Source organism: Bos mutus, chromosome 3, assembly GCF_027580195.1.
Source record: "Bos mutus isolate GX-2022 chromosome 3, NWIPB_WYAK_1.1, whole genome shotgun sequence".
Lineage (NCBI taxonomy): Eukaryota > Metazoa > Chordata > Mammalia > Artiodactyla > Bovidae > Bos > Bos mutus.
The window spans coordinates 81,632,354-81,646,660 of NC_091619.1; the positions used below are offsets into that span (position 1 = coordinate 81,632,354).

A 14,307-nucleotide genomic window follows, 5' to 3' on the forward strand; every position below is an offset into this window, starting at 1 on the left:
TGGAGAAGGAAATGGCAACCCGCTCCAGAACTCTTGCCTGGAAAATCGCATGGAGGGAGGAGCATGGTAGGCTACAGTCCATGGGGTCACAAAGAGTTGGACACGACTGAGCGACTTCACTTTTTTTCTTTCTTTCACAATAAAATAAATTTGTCACTGACACACTCACTGCCCATACTGCTATTCCTAGTCAGCCAGGCTAGCCTGTGGTTCTTTAAGCGGAGGACAGATTTTATTGCTCCAGAGGCTGGAAAGGTTTTCTTTTCTTCCTACCTCCACATCATTTCCATAAAGTATGGAATAAAACTTGTCCCTCAAAATACTGTGGATTTTGTTCAAACTGCACAGACATGGCCAATAATTAACTCCAAAAAGTAGCTCAGAAAACAGTTAAGAGTTTTTAAGACAAAACTCAAAAGTGCAAAAAAAGCCAATGTGAGTGACATGGTAGAATTAACAATGAGTAAAGATAGAAAGGGCAGCTAATGGAAGACTTTTATAATCTTAATAAAGTGCAGCCCTGGTTACTACATAAAACAATGAGAGTATCCACAGGAGGATGGGCCCAGCACACTCTGTTAGTGCAAATAAGACACAAACTTGGATTAACATAAGAGGAGGAGGGGGCTATGTCACAGAAGCCTCAACTATTGCTCTGGTTTGTTTAAAAGAAAAAAAGAGCTTTACTGCCTTCAAGACAGCCCTAGCTGCCTTGCTTAGTGGTACAGTGAGAAAGTACACTGAGTCCCTCATAGATGGACATCTGTAAGCTCCTTTCTCTGAAAAAGTATGACAATGGTTTTCCTAATATTGGTTATAGTCATTTCGCCTGGCTAAAACCCTCTAGGTAAGACAAAGCACAACTACAGTTGAGGCCAATGTCCACGTGCACTATGGCAATCATTAGAGAACGACTGACACTATTAAACTGAAGAAAAGAGCAACCAATTGCACTGTCCTATTGAGAAAGCCAATCATGTTATCAACCTACATTCTTGGTGGTCCCCAGTGACTGAAGTTTGGAGTTTCTTCTCCTTCACCTTCTTCTCTCTCAGGTAATTCACTGAAGAGAAAGAAAAAAAAAAAAAAACATACACACATGTAACTTATAACACACTCATTATTAAAGGGTCTTAAAAAGTTTTATATTATACAATCTATATTCAGTTTAAAAGTTCTTAATTTCTAAGCTTTAAAAATATTTACATCAATAGTTAACTATCCATACGAAGATATATTGCTTAAATGTTCCAATTAATAAATATCCACCCAGAACCAGAAAATCACTGATTATAAACACTTTCATTGGTGACACTATAGATGCTACTTTCTAAAAATCTTTGTTCGAATTTGTATGATTTTACATTTGTTTTTCTATCAACACTTAAATATTATAAAATATATTTCTTAAAACTTGGTGTGACTGACGAGCTAACAATCTAGTCTAACCTGACACAAACAACTGAAATGACTAAATAGTCAGGAAACATGATTGCTCTCTAGATTTTTTTGTCTCTCTAACCTAAATAATGTCCCCGTCATTTGTATTCTGTGCATATGTTGTGTATTTCCACAGTTTACAGTTTGTGTATTTTTCAGTTTACAGAAAGATTTGTTAAACAATACAATCCTCTCACCTACCACCATCACACTTCCACCCATCAAATTATGTTAATATGGAACTGCCTAGCGGGATGATGAATTATAGAATAGTTATAAAAGTAATGCTAATAGGGTAAAGGCACTATCATCTACGACCTGGAAAAGGAGTCAGGATTTCTAAGCTCCAATCTAACCTGTACCACAAAATAGGCACGTGCCTTTGAACCATCAAATAAATAACATATACTGCCAATCATATTACTCTATATAAAAATGTAGGTACTACTTCTTCCATTTCATTTTCACAAAAACCCCTGTGAAGTAAGCACAGCAGGTCATATTACTATATTTTCCACTTGAGGCTCAGAGAATGCTCAGACGTAATACATAACCTCTCCACAGTATCCAAATCTTTTTTTCAGCATGGAGTTTCAATGCTCCATTTTCCTCTGAATTCTCAAATAAGTCCTATCAAAAGTACGAAACTTCAGCTACTTGTCACTCTACAATTTTCTAGGATACAATGGTTTAAGGGTGATTGAAAAGAGAAAGTGAAAGGATCTAAACAATCTGAAAATCAGTTAAAGAACTGAGATCATTAAGGATCACTAACGTCTCACCCACTGCAGACAATCTTCTTCCCTTAGCCAGTCTACTTTTTATGATTAAAAGCATTCATAAAATTCAAGGAAAACACCTTGGCACATAATTGCTGGTTACTTATCTAATGCCCTCTCTCCCATCTTCCTTACCAATATAACACCCCTTTACTCCAGGTGGCACTATGCTCAGCTTTAAAAAACTACATTTTCTGGACTTCCTCTTAGCTAATGGTAGCTGTGTGCAAGAGCTCTGATCAGCAACAAGGAAGCCAAAGTCCTTGGGTGAGACTTGCAGGAAAACTCATAAAGTGGAGGGAGAATCAGCTTACAGGAACCTTTTGCTCTATGCTCTTTCCCTTCTTGCCTAGAAGGCAGGGGTGATTATTGGCGATGGAACACCCATCTTAAAATCGTGAAGACACAGTGAGGACTGAAGCAGTACACTGATGACAGCACAGCAGAAAGGAAGAAGGTGTCCACGGCCCTGACAGGACTTCTTCAGGACTCCTTTACATGAAAGAAATCAAGCCCCAGTTGAGTAAAGCCACACTAACAGCTGTGGGGGGAGGCGTGTGGGAATAAAGAGGGAGGTTCAGTTTATAAGCAGCTGAATGCAATCACTGAATGATATACCCATGATTCCACCAATTTAAGTCTTCATTTTATCATGTCATATTATTATTTTTTGCACATGTACATATACGTTCATTGGATAGTGGTAATCATAGCATAAACTTTCATATTTTGATTATCCCATAACAGCAACAAGGATTAAATGAAATATTACTGGCATTTAACTGAAGCTCAACCAATATCCATCTCCCTTAAATTTTTTCACTTGAATTTATATTCAGGTATACACAGTAGCTTGCCAGGCTCTTTTGTCCATGGGATTCTCCAGGCAAGAAAACTGGAGTGGGGTGTCATTTCCTTCTCTAAAACAACCATGTATTTAGAGTTAGAACTTTCCACCCCACCCCCACCTCTGGAAAGGGGCTAGAAGTGAGTTCAATCACCAATGGCCAATGATGTAATCAATCATGCCTGCATAATGCAGCCTCCATAAACCTCTCCCCACCTCCGAACAACAGGGTTGAGAGAGCCTGCAGGTTGGAGAACACATTGAAGTGCTGGGAAGGTGATGTGCCCCAAGAGAGCCTGGATGCTCTCGCATCCCACACACTCCCTTCCTCGACTTATGCATCTCTTCCATTTGGCTATTCCGGAGTCGTATCCTTTACAACAAAGCAGTAATAGTGAAGCACTTCCCTAAGTTCTATAAGCCATGCTAGCAAATTATTGAACCTCAGGAAGGTGATATGAGGACCCCCAACTCATAGTCAGTTGGTCAGAAGTAGAATTCGCAACCTGGAATCTGTGCCTGGCTTCTGAAGTTGGGACAGTCTTATGGGACTGAGCCCTTAACCTGTAGGGGCTGTACTAACTCTGCAGTTAATGTCAGAACTGAAATGAATTGTAGGACACATTGTCCAAAGAATCAGAAAATTGGTTGGTGGGTGAAGGAAAAAATTCACACATTTTGTGGGTAAGAAACAGTTCATGAAATATATTAAGAAAAAAATGTACATATTTTTATTATGGCACATACATAATATCATTATAAGAATTAAATTCTTTTTTTTTGAATTATTCAAAATAGCCAGGCCAATATCTTTATTGATTTGGAAACATGTTAATAACAATTTTCTGAGTGGGAAAACAAAATTATAAAATTATGAAGTATAATCCTAATTTCTTTTTTTTTTATTTTATTTTTAAACTTTACAATATTGTATTAGTTTTGCCAAATTTCGAAATGAATCCGCCACAGGTATGCCTGTGTTCCCCATCCTGAACCCTCCTCCCTCCTCCCTCCCCATACCCTCCCTCTGGGTCGTCCCAGTGCACCAGCCCCAAGCATCCAGTATCGTGCATCAAACCTGGACTGGCGACTCGGTTCATGCATGATATTATACATGTTTCAATGCCAAGAATTAAATTCTTAAATTTAAAATTACCTACGATAGAATGAAAGTCAAGTTTTCACATTGGTATGGGCTATATGCTTTTCTTTTTAAAAAAATAAAAAATATCCTAAACTGCTGACTTTCACATATAATATTAAATGAAGGGAGAAAAATGTTATCTAAAATATGGAAAGTTTTAGTTTTCTTTAAGAAAATCTGTAACAAAAGGATTATTCCATTAGATAGACTTTTTCAAAGTATATTATTATTTTTCAGGAAATTGATGAACATATTCTACACACTATTTCATACCTAAAGAGAGATAAAACTTTCAAAACCATAGTGTGATTAGTTTTAGAAAGTAAGTCACAGGAGATGAGCAACCATCCAAAATAATGCAGTCACTTTACACTGATGAATGCATATACCTTTTAACTCAAATTAAAATTTAATGGAGAAAGTAAAATACTTTTACTGCACATATTAAGATGCAAATTTGCCCAAATGTACTTGAATCTTTCACAAGAGAATTCTAAACTCTAATTTTATAATTTACACTTTGATTAAACGTGGTCAATAGCTCAATCAGTTAGAATCTCAAATCTTAAAATAATTGAACTTTTGCCTTTTACATTTAATCAGAGTTTTATAACCACTTTTTCCCTAAACGAATTAACCATCTAATAGAAATAATGCTTTTTATTTCAGTCCTTTATAACAAATGCCCAAAGTTATCATTCTTTACAGATTTGGGAGGAAAGATAAAGTGCCCCATTAATGAACAAGTGAATATTAATAGTAAAACTTCATCATAAGACACAATGTCTTTGAGATTAACATTTTCTACGTCATACCAAAATCAGATGAATCCAGATAGCCAAGGTGACCTTTCCTTTTTAATATATCTTTTTTTCACATAAAAATTCTGTATACTAAGCCATATAAGGGTCAAACAAACTCAGCACCCCAAAATGATGTAAGCAGGAAGAGATACAATTGTGGCTAAGTTATCTCGAGATTTTTTTCCTTTTAAAATATAGACTCTATATGGCAATTTTCTGTGCACACTAGAGGGAATACAAGCTTCTGGAGCCAGGCAGAATAGGCACTGATGTTTTCCAAACTAGTAGGGTTAATTACACAAATATAACACTATGATCTTGAAGTTATAAGCAAATTATTACCTGATACCAGTATACATAAAGAATTAGTCATTACTATACATGAAAGTTTAAAATGACACAGACATGGTACTCAGTAAAAAAGCCAGATAACAAAAAAGTACCTATTGTATGATTTACATGAGTTCTAGAATGGAAAAAATAATTTACAGTATTAGAAGTCAGAAGCAGAGAACTTTCTGGGTGGATGGAACTGTTTAATATCTTGATTGGAGTGCTGATAACATGAATGTATGTGTGTGTGTGTGTGTGTGTGTGTGTGTGTCTATAAAAGTTGCTCAGTTGCATCCGACTCTACGATCCCAGGGACTATAGCCCACCAAGCTCCTCTATCCATGGAATTCTCCAGGCAAGAATACTGGAGTGGGTTGTCATTCTCTTCTCCAGGGGATCTTCCTGACCCAGGAATCCAACCCAAGTCTCTTGCATTATAGGCAGTTTCTTTACCATCTGAGCCACCATTATGCATTTATCAAAATTAAGAAAATTGTTTCATAAAATTGCATTTAAGACTTTTGTTAAGAAACAAACGTTCAACTCATAAAGGGTAAGTCACTTCCTTAGGTCTTTCCCTTTTTTGACCTTCTATACAGCCTGCATTAGCAATGAAATATCTAATTATATTTCCAAAGGCATTAGTGTAATACTCCTGTGTGTCTCTTGTCCTAATTTCTCACACTCATCTTCACCTTCAGTGTGGACCACAGCTGCAACATTATAAACTCCTTGGAAACTTCCCTTTTATCCTTCCAAGTCAAACATCCCAGAGTAGTCCTCTCTCACGTCCACGTATTTATTCTCTCCTTTACCCTTAGTCCTCTACCAATATTCTTAATCTACACATAATTTTTGGCAGTGGAACTCAAAGGTAAACCTATCAGAAACTCACCATTTACTTAAAAGGCACTAAATGCCAAGCAGTGTTGGGGACTTAAAATATAACATTAACTCTTTTAATCCTTTCCCCAGCTATGACACTCAGTCTCCTATTTCACTTCCTACTAGTCATAACAAAGTATCCAATATCTGAAAGTATTTCTTTTCATTTGCATCCTATTATACACACAGGGCTTCCCTGGTAGCTCAGCTGGTAAAGAATCTTCCTGCAATGCAGGAGACCTCAATTTGATTCCTGGGTCAGGAAAATACCCTGGAGAAGGGAATGGCTACCCACTCCAGGGTTCTTGCCTGGAGAATCCTCATGGACGGAGGAACCTGGTGGGCTGCCGTCTATAGGGTCACACAGAGTCAGACATGACTGAAGCGACTTAGCAGCAGCAGCAGCACAGTACTATACTGCACATCTCCTACTAGTTTTAGAAGGTCATGTCCCCCACTAATGGGCACACTCATGTCTTTAGGCAGCAAGTGATGACAGAGTTGAATTAGAAAAAGACTGAAGCCAGGTGAATTCTGAAAATATCATCTCAAGGAACTTTATGAAGAAGAATACTCAGAACAAGATCACTTAGATTCCTTTCAGAGTTTCCACACTCAGTCTACCCACCATTCTTCCTTCCTAGAGATCTTCACTTTCAGTGTGCATCTGACCTCTTAATATTAGTCCTGGAGGCGAAGAGAAGTTAGCTTATGCAAGAGCACAGTGAATACTAACAAAATAGCTCTGCTGAGTCCTATGCAAAAATTAATGCAAAGAAACTGTTAAGTAGCATTTAGCACTAGCTGACACCCTGAAGATCTGAAAAACAATATTCTGAAAGGAATCTGTGCATTACTCAGGAAGTCTTCTGAGTAGCAATAAATATTCATCTACAGACCTAACTCCATGGGTCATACCCTGAAAGATTAAAAGGGGTAGTATGATTTACAGGAACACTTCTGGACCTGCTGAGGCTGAAATATATACACTGGATCTATGACAGCGAGCCAAAAAAAAAAACATTCAAATGCAAGACTGATCTCCCAAGACAAAGGTTAGGCTGAAGCCCTTAAATGCCTGTGCCAATACAAGAAATCAGCTTGTCAAAGTGCTCACATTAGGAGTAAAGTGGACCTCTTCTCCCTGAAACTGGGAGAACTGAGTAAGATACAACTGATGGAATGCTCCATCTCCTGCACAAGGAAGGAGGGGTGGGTTTGGAAATTTGTTTAAATCTCTTCCAATTTACACTTACAATTCTATAACATGAAAAGCAGCTTCAATTCTGAATTCTTTGGCCAGAGTCCATTATTAACACTCAGCACAAGAGAAATTTAAAAAACGGAAATGTCTCTGAAAAGTAATTTGACCACATAAAAAAAGTTGAAACATATTCCTAACTCTTCCAGTACTTCCACTGCCAGGCATCTCTCCTCAAGAAACAAACTCATGATTGTTTAACACTCTCTTCCCTTGGGAACTGGTTAGATCCCTTGCACTAGGACCCTGGGCCTGTCAGCTCCTCCCCTGTACACACTGGTCCAGGTCTGTTGAGTAAAAAGTCACCAATTTCTCCAACTAGTTGGGCTTACCAGTCTTTCTTTTCCAGTCAAACATAAGCTATGCAGAAGGCCAGACAACTTTTTATTGTTTCTATCTAAAACTCTAGGCAAAGGTCACAGATCACTGAACAGAGAAGTGACGTTAAGTCTGAGACACTTCATATAACAAGACAAAATCTTTCTTGGACTAAAATTTAAATAAAAGCATTAAGATTCTTTTCCCATGTAAGTTATTGTAGAACATTCAGTGGAGTTCCCTGTGCTATTCAGTAGGTCCCCATAGTTATGTGTTCTATAGATAGTAGTATGCATGTACATTAATCCCAGTCTCCCAATGTATCACTCCCCCCCGCCACACTTCCCCTTTGGTAACCATTAGTTTGATTTCGAGATCTGTGAGTCTGTTTCTGTTCTGTAAATAAGTTCACTTATATCATTTTATCATTTATATAATTCTTTTAGATTTCACATGTAAGTGCTATCATATGATATTTGTGTCTGTCTGACTCGCCTCACTTAGCATGATACATGTATATGCATAATGATTCACTGTGCTGTACACCTGAAACTAACACAGCACTGTAGGTGAACTATATTCAAATATAAATAGGTAAATAACAGCATTAAGGCCACTTAATCCTACCCTATTTCTCATCCCTGGTATATTTTGCAATCCCTCCAACTCTTTGATTTGCTTCTGCCATCCTATACTCACAGTGCTACACCGCCCTGGTTTTTCTTTCAGCTGTGCTTCTGTTCCCATACCCCACTGCCAAGGCCCACTCAGCCAAACTACCCGTCACACTCCACAAAATCTGCTTCAATTGTAAAGAAACCGCCCACAACCTAACTTCCTCCCTCAGTGTTCTCTCAGCCTCCTCTGCTCGTCAGCGGCTCTGCTTCTCAGCCACAGATACCACACTTGAGAGGGCGATGTTCATTCTCTCACTCCCTGGGAAGCTGGGAAAAGGGAATCAGGATTTCCCTAATTCCTCCTCACCACTAGGTCTTTGCCCTCCTACTCTTGTTTCAAAAGCTAAGCTCTGTTATGACACCTCTCCTTCTATGGTCCACTTGACTAGCACCCCATCATTTTGAGTAAATAAACTTTCTTCTAAATGACAAAAAACCAAAAAAACCCAAGGCCATAGGCTAAAAACTTTTTCAGGTTCCAGTTCTCAAGGAACTAACAATACCTGTATTTGTGCTTTCCTTTCACTCTTGGCAACTGAGTCCATGGAGAATACGAGCTTCCTCCTACCAGATATGAAAGGTTAATCTCTCTAGGTGCCATGTCCTCCTCTCCCTCCACCCTCTCCAGGGACTATATTTAATCACCCACTTTCTAGCATCTACATATTCCTTTTCTGGATCTTTCACACTTACAATCTGTGTGTGTGTGTGTGTGTGTGTGTGTGTTCTGGATCTTTCACATTTACAGTCTGTGTGTGTGTGTATACATATATACATCCCCTTGCCCCAGTCCTACAATGCCCTCCAGTTGTCTAGGTAACATGCATTCTTTCTGCCTCTTTTCATGATCAGGTTTCTCAAAACACTAGTCTACTCTTACTTTATCCAGTTTCTGACTTCTGTTCAATTCTCAACCCACTACTCTGATTTCCACTCTAATGAAACTGTTCTTAGCTTACCAAGGGCATCCATGTGATCAAGTCCCAGGAAAACTTCCATTTTATCTACCATGACCTCTCTCTGTAGTATGTAACAATAGTCTGTAATGATGCTTTTGTTCAAATGCTCTCTTTCCTTGGTTTCTATATCAACCTCCAGCTCATCAGTTTCCTTCTACCTTTTGTTCCCTCCACTTCACTGTTTTCTTCCTCCATTCATGCCCTTAATCTTGCTGCTCTGCAGGATGCCAATGTTGGCCCTGTTCTATTATCACTTGAGCCTCCCCTGGATGACTATTCAAATCCAGGAGTTTCACCTTCACTTGATCTTGTTCCCCAAGTATTCACATCAGGATAGACCTCAACACTAATCCTTGGAGACATGTATTTAATTAACTCCATCTCACTTCATCGTTCTATGGATACTTGAACCCCCAACATGTCCCAAACTGAACTCATCATTTTCCTTTCAAACTGTTCATGCTCCTATAATCTTATGCCAAAGAATTAATGGTCCTGCTAGCCATCTAGTTGCTCCATTCAGAAACACAGGTCATCTCCTTTTCCTTCTCACTTCCCATATGTTATCAGCCAACAATCCCTGTAGCCCCTCCAACTCTTAAGTCCAAGCCTTCCTCAATTTGCCCTTGTGTATTTCTTGCTTGAGTTGTTAAATTCTTAATTAACCTCCATTATCTGCAAGGAAATCCAACCAGTCCATTCTGAAGGAGATCAGCCCTGGGATTTCTTTGGAAGGAATGATGCTAAAGCTGAAACTCCGGTACTTTGGCCACCTCATGAGAAGAGCTGACTCATTGGAAAAGACTCTGATGCTGGGAGGGATTGGGGTCAGGAGGAGAAGGGGACGACAGAGGATGAGATGGCTGGATGGTATCACTGACTTGATGGATGTGAGTCTCAGTGAACTCCGGGAGTTGGTGATGGACAGGGAGGCCTGGCGTGCTGCGATTCATGGGGTCACAGAGTCGGACACAACTGGGCGACTGAACTGAATTTGCACACAACTGAGAGAATACAAAATTATATATATGGTACAATTTTAAGCGTGGGAAATTCTCACAGTAATCATTTAATATGGTGGGCTTTATTCAAAATATTTTTCTGCACTTTACAAATGTTCCACCATAAACACGACCTGTTGTTGTTTTTAATAGAAGCCAAAAGAAAACTACTTTAAAAATGTAAAAATGCAGAGGAATAATATCATACCATGCATCAGTGGTATATCTAGAAGACAACATTCCTGCGTATGCTGAAACTTTGGAAACAGCTTGAGTCCTGGAGAGTTGATATAGAGGCAAGTCTTCTTGCTCCCTTCTCTGAGCCACAACAGGAAGTTCAACAAGCAAGCCAGGACCCTGCACATCATTTGGAATCATCATGCCTAAAGAGCAAAACCAGATGTTGGTGAGCACAGGATACATTCATTCATTCTTAATTCATTCAACAGAGTTATGGATATCTACACGGGCAGGCCCCTTTCAGGTAGAAGACTTATTTATACTAAACTAAATAAGCAAAATATTTAACATGTCAGATGGTGGCAGTGCTATGGTAAAAAAATTCTGCAAGGAAGGGAAATAGGGATTGCTCAGTGGAAGAGGGTTACAATGTTAAGCATGGCTTTAGTGAAAAGATATTATGTTAGCAATATGAATCTTTTATCAAAAGAATCTTTCTTATAAGTCAGAAAGAGAAAGACAAATACTGTATGGTATTACTCATATGTGGAATCTAAAAAATACAACAAACTAACAAATAAAACAAAAGCAATGCAGATTCACAGATACAGAGAACAAACTAGTGGTTACCAGTGGGGAGAGGGAAGCAGGGAGGAGCGATACAGGGAGCTGGAGGGGAAAAGGGTCATTATTGGATTATGTGAAACTTTTTTAAAATGTAAAGGATTGTAGAATTTAAAGAATCTTTCAATTAAAAAAAAGAAACTAATCTCCTTTACGATGGAGATCATCTCCTTATCTTACTATAAATTTTCCTTCATCAATCTAGGCTGTCTCAATTACAGACACAGTAACATTTCACTAACTTAAAAAAAAAAAAAACTACACAGAAAAACAAATAATCAAATGAAAACACATTTTTGAAGGGGCTTTGTTTATAAATTCCAAAATTCTTTTACATTTGTTATCTTATTTAATTCTCACATTAAACTAGTTACAAGAGATACTAGCAATCATATTTTATAGATGGGGAATTACAGGCTGAGGAATTTTGCCAATTAGAATGTGTGAATTTACCTAACATGTCATCTGTGTCACTTTCCTATTACAGAAAAAAGGAATAACTAGGGCAGGGCTATGCACACAGTCTTATGGTACATGTTTAGAGAGCTGCATGCAGGCTGGCATAAACCCATTCATCGCTCTTAGGACACACCTCAGTATCCATTACATCTAATCCATTATAAATTCCCAGCCAATCTTTTTTCATTGTGTTATACAAATATAAAAAATGGTGTATCAAATGCCTCCCCTAAATCCATACATTTATAGTGTATTTTGGAAACTTGGCTTATCAGAAAATTAAAATTGATCACTAGGAGATATACTCCTCTAAAACTTCTCCTATAAGCATCACTTAAACTTTCCATTTCTTCATATTGAACAGATTTTCTAGTAAACTCACTTGTACTTCTGCTTTTTATCTTGTCTAGACACTTTGAGTCAGGATCTGATCAGTTGGTAACACTGATTAATACAGTATAGGAAATACAGCAGAGAATCTGAAGCAGGGGGTGAAAGTAACTGTAACACTCAGGTGGTATTAAAGGAAGTCTCAGGTGCCTCTCCCCCATCACCAGGCACCCTCAGCCCATCCCCTGGGCCCACATTCACACATGCAGTCAAATCCATAGACGTGCACTACTGCTCTAGCTCCCTGTGTCTACCTCCTCCCCTAAGGAGGGACTGGGTGGGATGGAGATTCTGCAGATATGGCCCAAAATGAGAGTTGAAAAAACATAGAACTGACTCTATTTGCAGAGCTAATTCCCATCCAGCTACACTGGTAAAGCAGCCTATTAAATTACAGCACTGAGTTTCATAGGATGCTGCAGTTTGTTTAAAACTTTCACTACCTGCTCCACACAGGGCTGCCCATACCCTTTGCCCTCTCCTCCTCCTTAGCAGTGCTCAGGTACACATCTCTCCCCTCTCACCGTGCTTGACACAGGCGACTTAACAGACCCGCTTGTCAGGTGCACCATGGTATCTGGGAGCCCATAAAATAAATCACATCCTTTGGGGCCTATGTGGTTGTTAGGTAACAGCCACAACAGGAAAACACAGTTAGGAAAACAGGAAAGTTAAAAAAAAAAAAAATTCTCTGGATAAACGGAAGTTAATGCTACCAGAAGAATGGGAGTAATTTCAAAAAGGTCTATACTTAGTGAGGTGCAAGAAGAGAAAGATAAACAAAATAAAGGCAAGAAGAATCTGTGCAGAAAAGGGGTTGCTGTACAACTTAGCAACCAGACAAGAAAAAAATAGGGAACTGGCATACTGATAAATCATGCTAGAACCAGCATGCTGTTAAATCCCCACACAGGAGCAGCCTATCACCTTCTCGTGCAAGAGATAGTCCTTGAGCACCCACTATGGTAACATAATGAGATATAAGCCTTGCCCTCCAGAAGCTTATTGTAAGAGACCAATATGTAAATTCGCAAGTGTACCTGACTCTGGGTGCAATGACAGAAATTCATCCAGGCTCACTGGAGGCCCATTTTAGGTAGGGCCAATCAGACTGGGAAATACAACTACTTTCTGTCTTTGAGGATACCTGATATTAGAGCTGACTCACTGGAAATGACCCTGATGCTGGGAAAGACTGAGGGCAGGAAGAGAAGGGGGTGACAGAGTATGGGATGGTTGGATGGCATCAACACACATGAATGTGAGCAAACTCTGGGAGACGGTGAAGGACAGGGAAGCCTGGCGTCCTGCAGTCCATGGGGTCCCAAAGAGTCGGACATGACTTAATGACTGAACAACAACAATTTTAGATTAAGTACAGGGTGAAGAATAGCCCTTTACATACAGGTTTTCAAAAATAACTTTTAATTTAATTGCTCATAAGTAACTCTTAAAATCTCTGTAGTTAAAGGGCTACAGATTTGAAAAAGGCCTTATAGAACACTTAGCCCAATTGCACCATTTTACAGCTGCGGAAATGGAGAAGCTTGGAGAAGGGGGTGGTTTGCCTGGTGACATAGCAGATTAACGGCTTAGTACTGAGGGACCTGGGAATGAAACTGTACTGACTCTGTATCAATAATTTCTCAGTTCACCTATGGTTAGCATTAATCCAAGTATTTGCACCTGGCACAGCATTCCGGAAGCTCTCAAAAATTTTTTTGCTATGAATGCTCAAAAATAAATTCACTGATAGTTGAAAATTTTTCCAAAACACATGTGGTTATGAACACTTTCCTAGTGAGGACAGGCCTAAGGTATACAAATGTAGCTAAATACCTAAAGCTATAATCTCCAAAAATAGAATCCAAGTGCCTTGCTAAATATTAGATTAAGGCAGTACAGTAGTTTGATTGATGGTTCACCTGGATATCTATATCTGCCATAGAACCTATAAATGAAGCCTTACATGGAGAAAAGGGCTTTGCAAATGTAACTAAATTAAGCATCTTGAGATGAGACAATCCAAGCAGGCCTTAAATCCAACAACAGGTGTCCTTATAAGAGACAAAAGAAGAGAAGACATGGAGAAGAGGAGAGGACCACATGAGGACAGAGGCAGAGATTAGAATGAAACAGTCACAAGCCAAAAGATGCTGGAGTCACCTGAAGCTGGACAGGGAAAAGAACAGATTCTTCCCAAGGCC

The 14,307-nt window shown here is 38.9% G+C and overlaps 1 protein-coding gene across 4 annotated transcripts in view; it reads right to left on the reverse strand.

Annotated features, from left to right (window-relative positions):
* Positions 1–14,307, reverse strand: part of PATJ (PATJ crumbs cell polarity complex component) — a 387,741-nt gene that overhangs the window by 243,225 nt on the left and 130,209 nt on the right. For all 4 annotated transcript variants that reach the window (XM_070367927.1, XM_070367930.1, XM_070367929.1 and 1 more), the window contains exons 22-23: positions 10,656–10,830; positions 992–1,063 (exon numbers count right to left, since the gene is read on the reverse strand). In XM_070367927.1, the coding sequence (XP_070224028.1) occupies positions 992–1,063; positions 10,656–10,830 (247 nt within the window). The remainder of the gene's footprint in view (positions 1–991; positions 1,064–10,655; positions 10,831–14,307) is intronic.